The sequence below is a fragment of the Numenius arquata genome, chromosome 9, assembly GCF_964106895.1.
Source record: "Numenius arquata chromosome 9, bNumArq3.hap1.1, whole genome shotgun sequence".
Lineage (NCBI taxonomy): Eukaryota > Metazoa > Chordata > Aves > Charadriiformes > Scolopacidae > Numenius > Numenius arquata.
This window is the reverse complement of record NC_133584.1, coordinates 56,807,809-56,827,063: the sequence shown is the minus strand read 5'-3', so window position 1 is coordinate 56,827,063 and position 19,255 is coordinate 56,807,809. Positions and strand designations below refer to the sequence as shown.

Genomic DNA, 19,255 nt, shown 5'->3' with positions numbered 1-19,255 from the left:
GCCCTCTATTCATTTTAAAGGAATCTGAGGCTTAGATCAATAGATCAATACAGACCTCACAATTTGACCAGATCAGTCTGACCCCACATTTCACTCTGCTTTTTTTTTGTTTGGTTGTTTGTTTGCTTGGGTTTTTTTGTGGTTAGACTCGATGATCTCAAAGGTGCCTTCCAACCAAGAAGATTCTGTGATTCTGTGAACTCCTGTTAGAACAAAAGATGTGTGTGCCATGACAAATCATTCAGCTAGCTCAGAGGAGCTTGCCACTAAGTTCTTCCTCTCATGACTACTTCTGATCAATGCAGCTTTCCACTACAGGACCCACAGCACATCAAGGCCATAAATCCACATTCAGGTTACTCAAGAGGAATCTCCACAACTGTCTCAGATCCCTAGTCCTCTGAGCTTCTGCTCTTGTCAATACCTGGCATCTCCAACATCTTCCATAAAGAGGGAAGGGAAAGCCTGAGCAACCAGTGGAACCTCTTCCTTCTTCTCCCACCTCCCCCCAGTCTCAAAGTTCAAGGCAGCATTTGTGTCACTGTTTCTAAATTTGACTTATGCCCTCAGACATCTCTGCCAACACACAGGACTAGTTTAGTCATCACCTATTAACCAGTAACCAGCATAGAGTAAAGTGAGCGCACGCGGTGGTGAGAGTGCCTAGTAGGGATTCTCAGAGGGGGAAAACCCCAGATGGGCATTTCTACCTTTTCTTAGAGCTGAAGTTCTTTTCTCTGTATGCGTAGAAGTGCCCGTTAGTGCTTGAAACTCTTAACTTCTGACGGGACATTGCACTCTCTGCCTGAATTTTCACCTTCTCAGCTAAATCTTTGCTGAAAGACAATGGATTTGGTCAATCTTCTTCCTGTGGGGTTACTGTTTATACTCATTCTCCTGCTGATTCTGAAAAGACAACATGCCTGGAAGAGCCACACAAAAGGAAACTTCCCCCCAGGACCCAGGCCTTTACCCATCATTGGAAATCTGCACATCATGGATATGAAGAGACCTCACCTGACAATGCTAGAGGTAACTTCTGTTGTTCCTTTTCTTAGCGCTCTCTAAGACAGTCACTGACCCCCCAGAAGGGGTACAAATTTTTCTCTGGACAAGACAATTCCACTGCACAGGCAATAGAATTAATTACCTGGTCTTCCTGTCATCTGATCCAGTGTCAGTGCAGGGGAATTGACTTCCAGCCACATCAAAAAAATTGATCCATTTCTGTGGAACACAGAAAATGATAGTGTTCTCCAGAAAAGGGTAACTAGAAGACAGGGGTCCTACAGTTCCCACAGGAACTTCCACCAGGGGCTGCTGAAATATTTAGGGAGGAGAGCAATACTTTCTGGAGGCTGATTGGTGGACTCAGCCATGAGGGAACTGGCAGAAAACGGCTTCTTGATCCTTTCCCTGCATCCTCACCGTGAAGGAGGAACTTTCCTGGTTTCCCAAAGCAAAGTAGGAAACAAACAAGCACTCCTTAATCTTTCATATCTAGTGGCAGTAAACTCCAGGATTTCAGGGAAGATGGTGTGTGACAGTCAGATAGTCAGTGTGATTTTCAAAGTCCTCTCACTGTGCTACTTCTCAGAGCCATGAACAGCAAACCTAAGAGTTTCAGACAGTTCCTGTGCCCTGATGTACTACCACCTTGAGAACTGGTCTCGTTCTGCTGGGGAACATTTCCGACATAACCACTATGAGTTCTCAGCTTCTGAATCAAAAGTTACCTACAGGGTCCATATAGTGGACACAGTTACCTCATAACTCAAAATGAAGCCATGAAGCCATTCTTAACCTGCCTTCCTGGATTTCATTCCCATGTGAGCCATGATGTCTATTCCTGCCTGGTTGTGGTTGTACCTCTTGCACCTTGTTACTAAAGGCAGTAACTCCAGATGAACCTAAAAGTATAACTCCAGATTTAAGAGTTGCTACTCATTATTGCAGCTGATTTCTACCTACATGGATTTGTGTACCAGGAACTGAACAGCGTTTGCCATGGTTACTGAGAATTTCCCTTTCTGTTTGTCTCTTCAGAGGAACATAGGGCCAAGCTCGTCTGCTCTTCAGCCTTTTCTTTAACCCCTCTAAAATTCTGTTACTCAAATACCTAACAGAATAAAATACCCCATTGTGAGTCTTTTTATTCATAAGAGCTCCAAAATTTGTATGATAAATTCTCCACATTTTGGACAGGGAAAGAAAAGCCAGTGTTGTGCAGGAAAAAGAACATTAAACTTGCTGAAAATCATATGAAAATAATCTTCTTTTATTGTCCCCTTTCATCCCACTAGCTATCCAAAACGTATGGCCCAGTCTTCAGCATTCAGATGGGACCAAGGAAAATGGTGATTCTATCAGGATATGACACAGTTAAGGAAGCTCTGGTGAATCAGGCGGACGCATTTGCAGGGAGACCTAAAATACCAATCCTTGAAGAAACAGGAAAAGGAAAAGGTGAGTGTGATGTTCTGTTGCCCATACACCTGCCTCCTGCAAAGAAGAATGAGACTTCCTCCATGGAGAGGCAAATGCAGAATGCCTCACTTTGTTTTGCTAAGTATTTACACATGAACACGTAATTTAGAGGTCTGAATCTGCAGCTGAGTCTTCATGTTGAGGTGACATGTTGAGGAGCTGACATGAGGGTATCTCCTGATCTCTTCTCACAAAGACCAGCCCTGCAGCTGCCCAGCTACCAAAACCTTGCCACATAAACCCAACAGAAGCTGGCAAAGTGTCTACTACATCAGCCACACTATCTTCAAATACTCCTTGTGAGATTGATATTATTGAATGTTTATTTAAAATTTTCCAGTTAAATTTACATTTGAGATTAAATCTCTCTTTAAGAGAGAATAAACAATAACCCAAGCCTTTAGTTTGCTTCCCCAGAGGGAGATCACTCTTGCTTTGAGTTCTTCTGGTGCAGCTTTCACTCTCCACAGATGTTAGACCCTGAACCTGATCTTTTGATTCCCATAAATATTTTTGGGATACATGGAAGTAGGGAAATGAGAGATTGTCATCTTCTGACAGGAAAGCAAAGGTGGGCACATTTGTATCTTGTGACCAGCTGGGAGTAAGCACTGTATCATTAAATGCCAACCTATCTGCAAGTGGTTTCTTTCCTCACTAGGGATAGAATCTTCAACAAGGTTCGAAGCAAGAATAAGTGATCATGATAGGTGCAAGCAGAGTAAATAGCAGCACCCATGGCTAAAACTTCTCTGCAGATGCCATTGAGAACTCTCTGCAGCTTTTCTAGTGTGCAGGGGGATGGGATTACCTCCAAGCGGGGAGATTTTCCAAACAGATATCCATATTTGAGGTTTCCTTTACTCTCTACAGTCTATGTGAGAACACAGGTGCTCTTGAGAGAGGATGCATCTTACCTAAGGGAAAAATCTTAGGTTAATGTGCCCACTCATCATCCCAGGTGATGTCCCAGAGGCACAAAACCCACTCTCTGTTCTAATCAAAGCTGAACAAATGCCCTCGTGTCTCAGGGTACATTAGACACCTCAGAACAGTGACTGCTTCCCTCAGAGCTTTCTCCTGATATATCTTTCCTGTCTTATTTCGTTCTACCTGGGGACACAACACATTTTTAGAGCTTGACAGGTTTCCTGCTAGCACTCATCTTTACCAGGATTCAGGGTAGATGAAGAATGTTTGCTCTTATGACAAAATTGTTATTGCTGTGTTTTCATTTTCCATTTCAGGAGTTATATTTTCTGATGGAGAAAACTGGAAAGTGATGCGAAGATTTACTCTTACAACCTTACGAGACTTTGGAATGGGCAAGAAGGCTATAGAGGATCGTGTTGTAGAAGAGTACAGATGCCTGGGAGACACCATTGAGGCACAGAAAGGTGGGGGAAATCTTACCTTCATAACACACTGATTTTGCTCAAGCCTTCTAAAAAATGCCAAGGGTCAAGGAGGAAAAGTCTCTGACCTCTTTGAGAGATCTACCTTTCTCCAGCATCCTGCATCATATAAACAAAGAGTTTATATGAACTGTCTGTCTCGGTCTCTCTACCTGGCAATTGCCTGACATGCAAATGAAAAGCATTCATTGAGGCACTGGAAGTCAAACAGGGAGTCAGATATCAAATAGCATATCTGAGTAGAGTAATTTGTTCCTCCATGTGCAGCGCCTTTGATTTAGTGGCATTGGGAGAGCAAAAGACTGTTGCAAGGACTTGCATATCCATACCAAAAAATTGATTGTCCGTAAGTCACGTGTCTAGGGAACCCCTTCCAAGAGGAGGCAGAACATCCAGTTGCACATTTCACCAGCATCATCCAAGATCATTTCTCACTAGGCTCAGTTACCAACAGCAGGACTTCAATAAGTAGCTCTTTCAACCAAGCAGACTTGGGATAAAACCACATTTCTACATCATCATTCTAGTCCAGGCTTCAAGTCCTCACCTTGAACTCCTGAAAGCAGCAGCTGCATCCAGCTGCAAAGGGGATGCACCAGACATCTCTAGAAGCCCAGCAGGAGAGATTGAGTGACCAAGAGCTACTGATTTAAGAGACTAAGGGCCTAAAGGTACACACTCCAACTCAAAGAATACTGGTGATAAGGGATGGCACTAATTGGGGAAATGGCAATGCTGAGATTCTCTTATACCAGGAAAATTTAAGATCATGTGTGCCCAAAAGAGCAGCCTGGGGTAGGACCACAAACACTCAGGGTCACAATAGCCTTTGAGAAAATGGAAGGGGAGCACAAAAGACTTGCCTTCAGTCTCTGTTCTGTCAAAATGTTGCTAGGGACGCACAAAGCCTGAGATGGGGGAGCCTTTCCTCCTGCCAGCTCTGTGCCTATCATGTCCCAGACTTCACCGAGTCTCTGCACGCTACTTTAACTAATTAGAATAACTATTAACTTTGTTGTTTGCACCACCTTTTCCCATGCTAGGGAAGCCCCTTGAGATAACTCTGATGATGAATGCCGCTGTTGCTAATATCATCATATCCATACTGCTTGGGAAGCGATATGACTATGAAGACCCGACATTCAAAAAGCTCCTGACACTGATGCATGAAAATATCAGGCTATTTGGAAGTCCATCACTTTCGGTAATTCATACTGTTTGAATATTGCTGTTCAAAAGCATGGTTATACAGTGGTATACAGAGGCACACCTCTCAACACTGATCATTGCAACACCTATCTGTACATCAGAAATGCACCCTGAAAGGGCAGAAAGTGGACCTCTGATACTATTTATGGATTTCTCTTAGCAGCAATTATAAGGGAAATTATAAGTTCCTCCTTTCATGAAGAATTGAACAACATGTAATACGATACAAGGATTATTTCCCCTAGACATAGAAGTTGGTGATTATTCCCCATCTCCCGTTACAAACCAGGTCAAAATCAGTGTGGGAATACCTGTAGCTGCCTCTTAAACTTGAGACTCCTAATTCCAACTGGATAGGGAGGGGTGAAGTCTCTGGGAGGGGTGAATTCTCTAGGAGGGGAGAGGTAGGAAATTGTGTCAAGGACATATTCACAAACATGGGATTTCTAGGCCGTCGTCAACCAGTGTGATTAATACTCAGTGTAAGAGGGAATGTATTTCAACCATTTTACACAGTTTTCCAGGAAGAAGGAGGACAAAGAAACACATTGCGTCTTGAGTATAAGGCTATACACCATTTTCTGTAAGGGCTTTTCTTAATATACGCTGTTGAACTGTGGTACATCTGTTTAGCAGCTGTTTTTTCTTCATTGTTATATCTTTATCTTGCAGATTTACAACATGTTCCCAGTCCTTGGATTCCTCCTGAAGGACCACAAAATATTTAGGCAGAATGTAAAAGAAATCAATGCTTTTATCAAGGTGACTTTCATAGAACATCTCAAAGTTCTGGACAGAAACGACCAGCGGAGCTTCATTGACACTTTCCTTTTGAGACAACAAGAGGTAATAGAATCCTAGCAGCTTCTTCAAATCTCCTCACTTTCCTTTCAAGGGCTGGTAGATAAACAAATGTTCTTCAGAAGAGATCTATCATGTGCAAAAGTCCTACCCAAAACTGTGGTCAGACTAAAAGACTGTGCAGTCATTCCACCTAGGAGATAAATTAATCACAGACTAGCATCTTTTATGTGTCCCCAGTAATTTATCAGGAAAATACAAAACACTGTTTCAGCAAGCAAAGTATGAGAAGTTGTCTTTACCATAGTTTAAAATTTCTTTCTGTACCTCAGCATTTCCAACTCTTTTGTTAAAAAATTCACATCCCCCTTTATAGAGATTTACCCACGGAAAGCTCTAGGCCCAGGAATCTTCAGTACATATTTCTTAGTTGTAGTTTCCAGCTCACATTTACCTGCTTCAACAAAACTCTAGTCTTACAGTTCTTGTAAAAATGTCACAGTGTTTGTACCCAGCCCTCACCTCTATGTACTATGGCCTTGTGAGGTTTGACCCCAATTCTGCTATGGCAAAAGCATGGGTTGGCTGCTGGATTGCAGCGGAACATGAACCACCCTTCTAGGCTCTCTTTTGATGCTAGTGGCAGGTAAAGGCAACGTCATCATGGGCCAAGTCCCCAGTACCTCTTGAATTCATGTCAAAACCCAGCTCTGGCAGAAAATTTATTCTTCTTCCCAACAAATCTCATCCTGCAAGATGCTCTGCTCCATGACCCATGGACAGAAAAACTCTGAAGCAAATGATGGAATCACATGGGAAGCCCCAGTGACTGCTCGCTCTTTTCCAAAACATTCTTGTTATCACTGACGTTATCCAAGCTGAAGACCCATGTTGGCTTGAGTATATGTTCTTGTGGGCAACACAGGCAGTCCAAACACTCTTATCTCAAAACTCAGCATAGAACAGGTTTCACAAGACATCCCATCAAAACCTTTACTCTTAACTGCCCCTGGGCTACATATGAAGGCTTTTCCCTGTTCTCCCATGAAAACATGCCTTATAGAATATTTAATTAGCTGATATTATTATTGTTTCATATCTTTAGGAGAATGGAAAGGCTAATGGATATTTCCATAATGAAAATTTAACTGAGGTTGTGAGAAATCTGTTCGCAGCTGGCATGGAGACCACATCCACCACTTTGCGCTGGGGTCTTCTGCTCATGATGAAATACCCTGAAATTCAGAGTAAGTGGAAACTAGGCAATCAGTGGCTTCCTTCTCATCAAGTCACCTCAAATGTGACTTCTTATTGAGCAGGGCTGAAAAGGAAATGAATTCTCCACATTGCCCTAGTCCTAGCAGCAAAAAGCGACATTCAAGTGATCTATTAATGTATGGTCCCTATTTCTTTCACAGAAAAAGTACAAGAGGAGATAGAGCAAGTGATAGGGTCAAACCCCCCACGAATTGAGCATCGAACTCAAATGCCATATACGGATGCTGTTGTCCATGAAATTCAAAGATTTGCTAATATCCTGCCAATGAACTTGCCTCATGAGACTACTGCAGACGTGACCCTCAAAGGCTATTTCATTCCCAAGGTGAGACAACTTCTGCACTACTTTTCTTCCCTCTGTCCCCAGTGAACACTTCAACCTTCCAAGTCCTGCTTGTGTCCAAGGATGTTTGCTTGCCCCAGGAGTTCTCACAGCCACTTTGGCAGGACCTCTCCTATTAAATTGGGTATTTTGAGCTCCAAAATTCGCCATCACTCTGATGGTGACAGCACCATCCTCAGTGCAATAACTGCTCTGCCTTGGCTTGCAGGGAACCTACATTGTCCCCTTGCTGGCCTCTGTCCTGCGAGACGAATCCCAATGGGAGAAACCAGACATGTTCTATCCTGAGCACTTTCTTGATGCCAATGGAAAATTTGTGAAGAAAGATGCTCTGATGCCTTTTTCAGCAGGTATCTTTCATTTTTTTTTTAGAGTTCTGAGGGGAACTGGACATCTAAGGCTCCTTTCCCAGGTCTCCTCTCCTCTCTTCTCCTCTCCTCTCCTTTGACAACAGCTCAAGAAGCAGCTCCCACTGACTTTCTTATGGTCATTTTGCATTTTGTTCCAGGGCGGAGGACCTGTGCTGGAGAGACTCTTGCCAAGATGGAGCTTTTCCTCTTCTTCACCAGCCTCCTGCAGAGGTTCACCTTCCACCCTCCCCCTGGAGTTTCCACCTCAGACCTGGACCTCTCTCCCTCCATCGGGGTCACCATCCCCCCAATGACTCATGAGATTTGTGCAGTGCCACGCTCCTAGGGCTTTTCTTAGTCATCTCCTTTTCCTGAAACACCCAGATGAACTACTTCTGTCTCTAGTCCCATCTAGGAAGCTTGGTACTTCTGAATCTAGTAGGGAATTTTTAGCCCAAGCATGCCTTGGCTCATAGCCAGAGGTGTCTCTCCCACCACTATGGCAGGGGGAAGTCCTGACTTTCAGCCACTCCTGGAAAAGGAAGGTGATGGTCATTGTGAGGATGAATCCCACAAGGAAGATAACTAACAAAGTCCATTTCATTCTGTCCTTCCCTATACCTCTGCATGTTCTGCTTGATGAAAGAGGCCGGAGCCAGTCTCTGGGTCAAAACTCAAAAGGTACTGCACTGATCTACACACACTCACACAAAAACCCAAGAGCTTTCACCTTCCACACCTTCAGCACAGTTACATGCAAACTGCCTATGGAAAATGGTCCATTACACAATTTACCCCCACACCAGTGCTCTAAATGCACACACACACAGAGAAATATAACATAATAGCTCAACCTGAGATAAGGAAACGTAAGATGTTCGCTCAATGCAGAACAGCAGTGCAGATGCATAGAGGGCTCTCAGGTTATATGCTGTCTGGAAGTTAAAATTAATTAATTTTACTACAGAATAATGTGCATGTTAATGATAAAAATAAAAGCATGGCAAAATAAAAAGTCCTTCTCCATTTCAAATCAAACTTGTCTTCAAATTGTCTTCAAAGCTGCAAAGATCTTCTTTCACACTGGAATGGCTTCTGGGGATACAACCTTGACTGGAACACACAACTAGTGCTGTGCTCCCAGCACGAACTGAGCAAACCAGCACTTCTGTGGCACCTCTTAGGCCTCTCCAACTTCTCTATCATACACCCCTGCTGTAGATTTTTGGTCATGATAATAAGTTGTCTTAGTCACAAGAAGTCTTCTTAGACTTTAGTGGGGCTTTTCACACTATCTACCATGAGATTCTCATAGATGAGTTGTTGATATATGGACTGGATGAGCAGACAGTGAAGTGGGTTGAAAATTTGCTGAAAATCCAGGCCTAGAAGCTAGTGATCAGTGGTGGGAAGTCCAGTTTGAGTCCAGTAACTAGCAGGGTAACCCAGAGGTTAATACTGGGCCCAGTCCTGCTAAATGTCTTCATAAACAATGTAGATGATAGGGCAGAGTGTACCCTCAGCAAGTTTGCTGATGACGCCAAACTGGAAGGGGTGGTTGATACACCAGAAGGTTGTGCTACCATCTAGAGGCACCTCAATAGGCTGGAGAAATGGACTGAGAGGAACGTCATGAAGTTCAACAAGGAGAAATGCAGAGTACTGCACCTGGGGAAGAACAACCTCAGGCACCAGTACATGCTGGGGGCCACTCACCTGGAAAGCAGATTGACAGAAAAAGGCCTGGGGGTCCTGGTGGACACCAAGTTGAGCATGAGGCAACCATATGCCATTGCTTCAGAGAAGGATATTTGTACCCTGGACTGCATTAGGAGGAGTGTTGCCAGCAGGTTGAGGGAGGTGAACCTTCTCCTTGGCTCAGCACTGTTGAGCCCACACCTGGAGTGCTGTCTCCAGTTCTGGGATCACCAGTACAAAAAAGATATGGACATACTGGAGGGAGTCCAGCAAAGGACCATGAAGCTGCTGAAGGGACTGGAGCACCTCTTATATGAGGAAACACTGAAAGAGTTGGGACTGTTTAGCCTAGAGGAGAGAAGGCTCAGGGGGATTTTATTAATATGTGTATAAACTCCTGGACAAAGGGTACAAAGAAGACAGAGCCAGGCTCTTTTCAGTGATGTTCAATACCGGGACCAGAGGCCATGGACACAAACTGAAACACAGGAGGTTTCCTCTGAACATCAGGAAACACTTTGTTACTGTGACAGTGACTGAGTGCTGGCACGGGTTGAGCAGGAAGGTCGTGGAGTCTCCTTCCTTGGGGATATTCAAAAGCCATGTGGACATACTATAGGGCAACTGGATCCAGGTGGCCCTGCTTGAGCAGAGAGGTTGGACCAGTTAACTTCCAGAGGCCCTTTTCAAGCTCAACCGTTCTGTGATTCTGTGATTTAAAATTCCCAACGAATTCAATGGAAGCAAAGTTATACCAATTCCTAAGCACTTTTAAAAAAAAAAACAAATCTCTGTGCACTAATCACTTGGACACTGGCATTTTGATTTCAGTTCTCATGATATCAAGGCTGTGCCTGTACTAATGACAAAAATATATCTAATCAGTAACCTGAAGAGAATGCAGACTTTATAACTTTTATAGCAAACACCAGGTTGATGACCTGTGGTTCTCCACGTTCTTGGACTTTCATACTGGGACAGTGGGCTGCGTGTTCACACAGTTACACACACTTTGCTAGCAAACACTATCTGTCTCTGTACTGAACTGAGGATTCATTAGCAAGTGCAAGGGAAGACAACAAAACCAGCCACCAATTGCAAGAAAAACATACCCTTCACTGGGAAAGAGGCTTATGGACTAGTACAAGCGTTTCAGGAAATTTTTGGTGGAGGACAGAGATTCAGATTCCACATTTTCTTTTTTCTCATCTGTAGCAAATACTTGGCTGAATAGAGATGGAGTGGAGCAGCTGCACTTCCATTGGTTTAGTGTTCATCCTGTCTTTTCTATCCATTTTGAAAGTGGGAAGTTTCTGGAATAATCACCGGAGAAAGAGGTTTCCTCCAGGACCAAGAGCACTACCTATCATTGGAAATCTCCATATGTTCGATTTGAAGAGACCCTACAGAACTTATCTACAGGTAGTCATCTTTTCTATTGGTCCCATAATCGCACATGTCGCCAAGACCCATAGTCAGAGAGTTTCTCCTATTGCAACTAATGTGTTGCATCCCCAGACAACCCTTAGCAAGGGACAGGAGACTGTTATTTGAGCAGAAAACTTTGAATGCAGCAAGATTTGTTCTTTACCATAATACTTTCTCTGTGCAACTTCATGCGTCTAGGTTTCAGCCTTAAACAGCTCTCAAATGAATAACAAGTATTAATAGCAAGTGCTTATCTTATTTTTGTGGTTTTAATTTTGAGAAAAAGGTAACTGAATATGGAGTGATTTTTGATATGTGGTCTACCTCCCTCCACCTTCCACTGATCGATGTGTCTGGGGTTGTGACTTCAGCTTCCCACCTTCACTGATTTAGCAGCCCTTCTCATCTCCCTTTCCTCCTTTCTTCCCCAAAAGCTGAAGATAACTATATACTCTTAATATTCAGGGCCCACAGTTGCCAGAATATACAGCAAAGATCTAAGCAAATGAAGGTAAAAATCTTTTGGATTTCTTCTAGTGCTTTCTTTACGTAGTTTATTGTAGGACTTCCCTAGTTTTGAGTCAGAAGACTTCTATGAACATGCTCCTTTCTTAGAGTTTTTTCTACTTAGACATTGAAATTACATGTCCTCCTTGTTGACTTTAAAAGGGTTATTTTCACCTACATATCTCTACGTATGTTACATCCACAAATCAAAAGACAGACCAGATGCAGTATCTGGAAAATCACTGTGGCTATCCAGTGCAGCCTAATTGTGTTGGCAAAAACAGGCACCCTCTTTTTTCAGGCCAACAGAACCAATGTGTTTCTGCTATAATTCAGTGAATCCATTCTAATGGAGGAGGTTAAGCTGTAAAAGCTGTAAATCACTGTTATCTTCTTCTGACAGCTGTCAAAAATATATGGTCCAGTCTTCAGTGTTCAGATGGGGCAAAGGAAAATAGTAGTGATTTCTGGGTATGAGACAGTGAAGGAAGCTCTCGTAAACAAGGCAGATGCATTTTCAGAGAGACCTAAAATCCCAATTTTTGAAGATTTGACCAGAGGAAATGGTAAGTTGGTTTTATTTCTCCTCTCCAGCTTGACTTATTCAAAAACTTTTTTTCTACAGAAGAAGCAGAAGCTTCACATCAGTTTGGATCAGAGAGAGGCAATGGAAATAGGAACAGTTTCATTGCCTTCAGTGCATTTATTCAAATTTGAAACCACTCATAGTGACATAGTGACAACATAACAACCTGTTACGTTAGTGACTCATAGTGACAACAAAACAACCATAAATATAACAGGAACCACAGCAGAAGATAATGGATAGTGTCACACTTACAGGATCTAGAACAGGGGCATGCACACCAGGGAAGGCATTTCTAGCTCTCACGGTATGGTTCTGGACTTCTGTTCTTTTAGGTTTACCATAGAACCTCAATTTTCCTGCTTCTCATTTCAAGTGGTGAATAGCGCTTTTAAAATCTGAATGTGAAAATAGAATGGAATACATACAGAATTGGGGATTTATTTTAATAAGGGAAATACTGTATACTGAGCTGGGTTTCCAGCTGAGAATTTCACATCCAAACTTCATTCTAATTTTGCATGAGAGTTTCATATTTACATCTCTAAAGACTCTTGGACAAATTCAAGAATAATTCTGTGAACATTGTAGCTGTCACATCTTTTGATCATATTATTGCATGTAAGCTTTATTTACACCTTATTTTCTTCCTTGAAAAAATATAGCTGAAGTCATTAGTTACATGGTGTAACAATTTCAGTGAAAAAACTGATTGAGGAGGCTGCAGGTTTCTCCTGCAATCATCAGAGACATGAGATCTCGGTTCAATTCCACTTCCAAAGTATGACAATCAGCGGTTTGAACTTCAATTTCCAATGCTCTCTTTCTTTCAGTCACAAGTGTCTCTCAGAGAAGTATATTCTTCTACGATTAATAACTTTTAAATTGTTCATTCTCCTTTTTTTTTTTTTTTTTTTTTTGTGTGCAATAAACCTATTCGTGAGGTCTCAAAATACTTAAGGGAAAGTTGTTTTTTCCTCAGCCAGATGTAATTTAGCTTGTTTAAAAAGTGACAGCTACTAAATATCTACATTATTTGTCTACAAGTTAGTTATTACAAATCTTCTGCCACCTTGAAACGTTCTCTTTGTGTCAGGGGTTGTTTTTGCTCACGGTGAAAACTGGAAGGTGATGCGAAGATTTACTCTCACAACCCTACGAGACTTTGGAATGGGGAAAAAGGCCATTGAGGACCGCATTGTGGAGGAATATGGGTATCTGGCCGACACCATTGGGTCACAAGAAGGTGGGTAGATGATTCATTCTTCAGACCTTTGACCCAGAGGCTTTCCAGTAACCTTCTCAAGTTCAGACCTTTTTAAGAAATGTGCTTCAGTCTGAATCAATTTCATGAATTTGGCTCCTCTGGCGTTTTTGTGTCTTGGCGTGGTATTCTAACATTGAATAATAATCAATATTAGCAATCAATCACGAAAAATAAACAGCAATACTTAGCATTAAATTTACATTTACAAATTCCATCTCTTGCCACAATGTAATATATTCTTTCATTCATTGTATAGGAAAGCCCTTTGACGCTAGTAAAATGATTAATGCAGCAGTTGCTAACATAATTGTTTCAATATTACTTGGAAAACGATTTGACTACAAAGACTCCAGATTTTTGAGACTTCTACAACTGACCAGTGAAAACGTGAGGCTTGCTGGGAAACCTCTGGTTACGGTAATGATAAATATTTTTATGTTGCTGTTCCGCTGGATGCCAAGGGAACATAGTAATACTGGTTGTCAATTGTTTCGATTAAACAGAAAAATCTGAAGCCCTGAGAGATAATAGGTTTACAAGCACTTTCTGGGGCACAACAAAGCTTGAAAGACAGTCTGGGAATCTTGAAGCCAACAGTCAAACCCCGAGTCTGTCAAAAACATACTTAAGCTATTGTTTGAAGAGTGCTAAACCTGGACTAAAAAAACCCAGACTGCATAGTGCATGAACAGCAAGCTCAACATTACCCAAAAATATAAAATGACCAGGCAAAACAGTACACTCTCAGAACATGAGGCAGAGAGAAGTTACAGCGTACGTGGTCTAACTGTACAAGGTAGCCCTGGCTCAAAATGTGTTTTTCCATGCTTCCAGTACACTGAAATCTCTCAAGGAGTAATAAATACTCTCTGATACTCACATGCAATGCTGCTGCAAACCAGATTCGCCTCTGTTCCTTTAGACTTTGAAACAGAAAAAAAAATTAGTCCAGATTCGCCTCTGTTCCTTTAGACTTTGAAACAGAAAAAAAAATTAGTGGAAGAGCTGTCTAAAACAATAAAAAAAAGTTGTGGCCAACATTTCCATCTCCCTTGTGGCAAGTTGCAGGTGTTTGATATCTGCACTAGTCCTTCAAAATAGTAATTAGGGGCTGAGAGGTTTCCTTGTATTCAGTGGTCCTTGGTGGATTTTCTACCATGAATTTGTCCAGTTGCTTCTTCATATTTTAAAGAACAAAATGTTAATGTTAAGTCTTTGGGTTTGTATCCCAATACAATGTTAATAATTTGTTCCTGTAGTGTTTTCAGACCTCTGGCCAGTAAATCCTCTCTAACATCTTTCACTCTTCCAGATGTACAACATCTTCCCATACCTTGGATTCCTCCTAAGGGCTAACAAGGCTCTTCTCAAAAATAGAGATGAATTCAACGCTTATGTACAAGCTACTTTTGTAGAAAATCTGAAAACCCTGGACAAAAATGATCAAAGAAGTTTTATTGATGCTTTCCTGGTTAAACAGCAGGAGGTAACTGCATCTTTTCTCATTTATTCCAAATTTTATGGTTTTATGAAGACATTCACAACTTCCTTTCAGTCCTTATAATTATAGTTATATTTCTTTAGGGAATATATCTTTGACAAAACACATATAACAAACCAGTAGAGTCAAATAGATATTTGACTCTGTTGGAGTTCCAACCCTTTTAGTCAGTAAACATTTACCTTTATTTATGCTTTTCTTCAGACTATATCAATATATTTACAGAGGCTGCGTCTTTTTATCTGCTCTCTCTGTTGTCCTGGACCTTCTGGCTCTTTCAAAAACATAATGCATTGCTGAACAAAAGTGATACCTGGGCTTTACTGGGATCCTTATTTGGGGTCTCTGCTATATCTGGGTTAACACCTTCATAGAGAAACCAGCTCTCTTTGCAGCTGGCCCCAGTAAACACAGAGATCACGTAAAACATAAAACCTACATCAACACTTTTCTCCAGGTACAAGCCCAAAGCTTTTATTTGTCTTTCATACTTTTTAAAAATATAGGATTTAATTATTAGCAAACTTTTAGCTACCTATATTGCATTTTCACATGAAAGCTTTAAGTTTTGATCCTTTTTTCTCAACCACTTCTTTCAGGAGAAATCCACTACCAACGGGTATTTCCATAACGGCAACTTGCTAAGCTTGGTGAGCAATTTGTTCACTGCTGGTGTTGAGACGATTTCCACCACACTAAAGTGGAGCTTTCTTCTGATGCTGAAGTACCCTGAAGTTCAGAGTAAGTGTTTTTATGACAGATGTTGTCACACTCAGTGCATTAGGAACCAAAGAGGAACATGGAGGGTCAACATACCTATTAATCATCATTAAAAAAAAGCCAAGATTTCCAGTTAATTATTGTCTAGGTATTGCTGTGCCCTGTGGTTCCAACCCAGTGAGGGGCACGCTAGTTGGCCTACCAGTGTATTATAAACAGAGTTTGTATGTGCCAGGTCTTTCACTCATAAAATCTCATTAATTAAAAAGTGGAGAGCTGTCCTGTGTTGGCCAATGAAATTGGTCCAAGTTTCCCTCAGAAACAGGCTGTTGATAAACCAAAGACCTCGTGCAAATATTAAGTGGTCTATACTGAGGCTTTAAATAAGATTCAGGGAATTTTTCTTTGACATTCTCCATTCCGGTTTATGATACAAGGTTGTTAGGAGTCAAGTGGGGTTTTTGAGACACCTCTTGGCCAGAGTAAGACATTTTAGGCAGAGGAGAGAGCAGAAAAATGCAAGTCTTTAGGTTTCTTATTGGTAAAGAAATAATCAAACACTCTAGTTCTGTCCAGTTCCCATTGTTCCTGAAAGGAAAAAAAAAAAGAAAGTTCGGAAGAATTTATGTGTTTCACTCAAGGTCTTTTGTACTTTACATTAGTAAAGCACAGAATATCTCATGAAAAGGATGAATGAGTCCTTGTCTCTTTCTCATAGCTGACTTTTTCCTCAGGAAAGGTCCAAGAAGAAATAGAGCAAGTGATAGGGTCAAACCCCCCACGGATCGAGCACCGAACTCAGATGCCGTATACGGATGCTGTCATCCATGAAGTTCAGAGGTTCTCTAATATCCTGCCATTGGATTTGCCTCATGAGACTGCTGCAGACGTCACTCTCAAAGGCTATTTCATTCCCAAGGTGAGATGTCTGCAGGATTGTTTCTTTTAGCATTTCTTCTTTCTTGAACCTGGTTAATGTGTTAAACATGAACTCTCTAATGAAGTCACATAACAGCAGTCAAAATAACCCCTTTCTCCAGGCTGACCATCTTGAAATCTTGTTGCCACCACAGCATTTGTCCACAGATTAATTCCACTGTCTTATTTTGCAGGGAACATACATCATCCCCTTACTGACCTCTGTCCTGAAAGATAAATCGCAGTGGGAGAAACCAGACACGTTCTATCCTGAGCACTTTCTTGATGCCAATGGAAAATTTGTGAAGAAAGATGCTTTCATACCTTTTTCAGCAGGTGCCTTCTTTTTTCCATTTACTGCTGTTGCAAGTACAGATCTTAGACAAGCGCTAACTGTACCAGTGGTTTTCTATTTCTGAAGCCTGGCCTCCACACTGTCTTCTTCATGGGACCATTTCACAACCTGTATTTCACAGATTTCTCTGATAAGGGAGAGTACTCACAAATGTCTACTAATTCCTCCACCCTCTGGGTGTTATTCATTTCTCAGTAATCAATGAGAATTTTTAACACCTTAAATAGGAGGGAGGCTTTCAGCAAATTCCGTGATGGTTTAGACAACACATTTCTGCATTATAATTTATAGCCAACAACTGCTCCATGGCCTGGGCTTCTTTGTCTCTGACTCTTACCATACACAGCTACATTGTGGTCTAAGACCACACACAAAGCACACAAGAACGGTGGCTTCTGTGTCTTTCCTGGGGAGCCATGTTTCATTTTTGCACGTCCCTTTTAAAAAGTCATGAATAACATCATCTGGGATCAAGACTTCATGTACTGTGCCAACAAAGAGGAGTTGTCTTATATAAAACCCTCAAATTCTGTGTAAAATCAAAGGACAGAAAGGGGTTGCCTTTTGAGGTGTCCACAGAGTGTGACACCTGCACCCATAAAGCATGGGAGATCCTGACCCCCATGATGATTGCTCCTTCTCTGGCATTTCCCCTGCTTTTCACATTCTGTTATTGCTCAATTAAGTTCTTATACATCAGTCTCTGGCTACACTCTGCATTTTTAGAGACCATATTTGTGTATTTTTAATTCTGCATGATATTTGAGTAAGGTTTTTTCCTTGTCATGTTCACTATTCAGCATATAGTAATTATTTTTTTTTTTTTTTTCATAAAAGGGCTTATGATACTTCCAATCCACAAGCCTTCTTTTTCAGATTTAAGTCTAGATGTCCTAACTGAAAGCACATCCATGGAGTCCCAGGTCTGGGCATTTACTGGAGAGCTTATTTCACAGCACAGCCATGAAAACATTCTTCCATTTTCTTTCTGTCATACAAGGGAGTTAAAATCAAATCTTATTTCAGGTCTTTGCTAGTTCTGACCTTGAATCACCGTGCTCTGATTAAGGCAGTTTACAAGCTGCTGAATTTAACCAGGATGGAGAAAAATTTACATTCACAGCAGTTTTGAAGAAAGGCTTATATTAGGACTACATAGAATAACTCTACCTTCTTCCTCGGTGCCACTCTAAACAGCATTTGTGAGTCTCCAAGGTCTTTTCTGAAAAAAATTAATATAAAAAATTGCCTGTGACTAGACTAATAGAGCCAAAGTCTAGACTAAAGAGCCAAAGTTGGTCTGAGATCCAAAAATTGAACCAAGTCAAAGAAAAATCTAAAAATGAAGAAGAATACAAATTTTATTGAAAACTGAAATTAAGGAATTCAGATTGCATTTCCATACATTTCTCCCCAAATGCAAGCATTTAGACAAAGGAAAAGGAAAAAAAAATCACCAGGTGGCTTTGTCATCGTACCCCTGAAGACCAAGTATCCTCTCTCTCAGGCGTTTCTTGTACTAAATAGAATTTTAAGTGCTACCGTGTTCTTTATGCATAGCTAGGACATGACATTTCAAGTCTTCTGAATTCCCACTCATCTTCCTCAGAATAAGAGCTGCTCAGTGTTTTTTATTTCTTCCAACTATTGAAGAGCCAGCTCCCACTGACTCTCTTTTGACTGTTCATTTTGTTCCAGGGCGGAGGGTCTGTGCCGGTGAGACTCTTGCGAAGATGGAGCTCTTCCTCTTCTTCACCAGCCTCCTGCAGAGGTTCACCTTCCACCCTCCTCCTGGAGTCTCTATCTCAGACCTGGACCTCAGCCCTGCTATTGCATTTAACATCATCCCCAAACCCTATAAAATGTGTGCCGTAACACGTTTCTAGAGTTCTAACCCGCATGAGTTTGTTTTAAAAATGTTTAAATTACTTTTTCATTACATCTGACTTCTTAATTCTTTGGCCAAAATAATTCACTACATTACACCTTAATGAAAGTTTCCAGTACTTCTAAAAAAAAGTGGTGTTCTTTTATTTTTTGTTTATTGGGGGAGGGCTGAAGTGGACCAGAAGTGTGTGGACTAATTGATGACTCATGGACCAACCTACTAGATCACCTAATCTGGAGTAAATGATACAGAGCCTCAGCTTTCACATTCTTATTTCAGTTTTCACTTGGTAATGTGTGTTTGTTGAAAGCATGTACCCCAGAAAAACTCCCAAGTCCAGGTTTCTCCAAAGAGACATACAGACCATGAAGCTGTGCTTAGCTTCTACTATCCTGCTTAAAGGTAAGCACTGCAGAGCCTCTGTGGTGACTGTGGGATGTTCAGAGCTTCAGATCTTCAGAACAGAAGGGTTGTTTGGGCTTGGCAGGTAGATGGGTTTGAAGC

The 19,255-nt window shown here is 41.4% G+C and overlaps 2 protein-coding genes across 2 annotated transcripts; both read left to right on the top strand.

Annotated features, from left to right (window-relative positions):
- The first annotated feature begins 846 nt into the window (after positions 1-846).
- On the top strand, positions 847-8,229 carry LOC141468150 (cytochrome P450 2K1-like). Its single transcript, XM_074153022.1, has 9 exons — positions 847-1,032; positions 2,304-2,466; positions 3,735-3,884; positions 4,946-5,106; positions 5,784-5,957; positions 7,018-7,159; positions 7,331-7,515; positions 7,742-7,883; positions 8,042-8,229. Exons 1-9 carry the CDS (start codon positions 847-849, stop codon positions 8,227-8,229), a joined length of 1,491 nt encoding a protein of 496 aa, XP_074009123.1.
- A 2,588-nt stretch (positions 8,230-10,817) lies between these two features.
- LOC141468151 (cytochrome P450 2K1-like) lies at positions 10,818-18,749 on the top strand. The gene is made up of 9 exons (XM_074153023.1): positions 10,818-11,003; positions 11,920-12,082; positions 13,199-13,348; positions 13,626-13,786; positions 14,682-14,855; positions 15,470-15,611; positions 16,325-16,509; positions 16,703-16,844; positions 18,562-18,749. Exons 1-9 carry the CDS (start codon positions 10,818-10,820, stop codon positions 18,747-18,749), a joined length of 1,491 nt encoding a protein of 496 aa, XP_074009124.1.
- Positions 18,750-19,255: the final 506 nt, after the last annotated feature.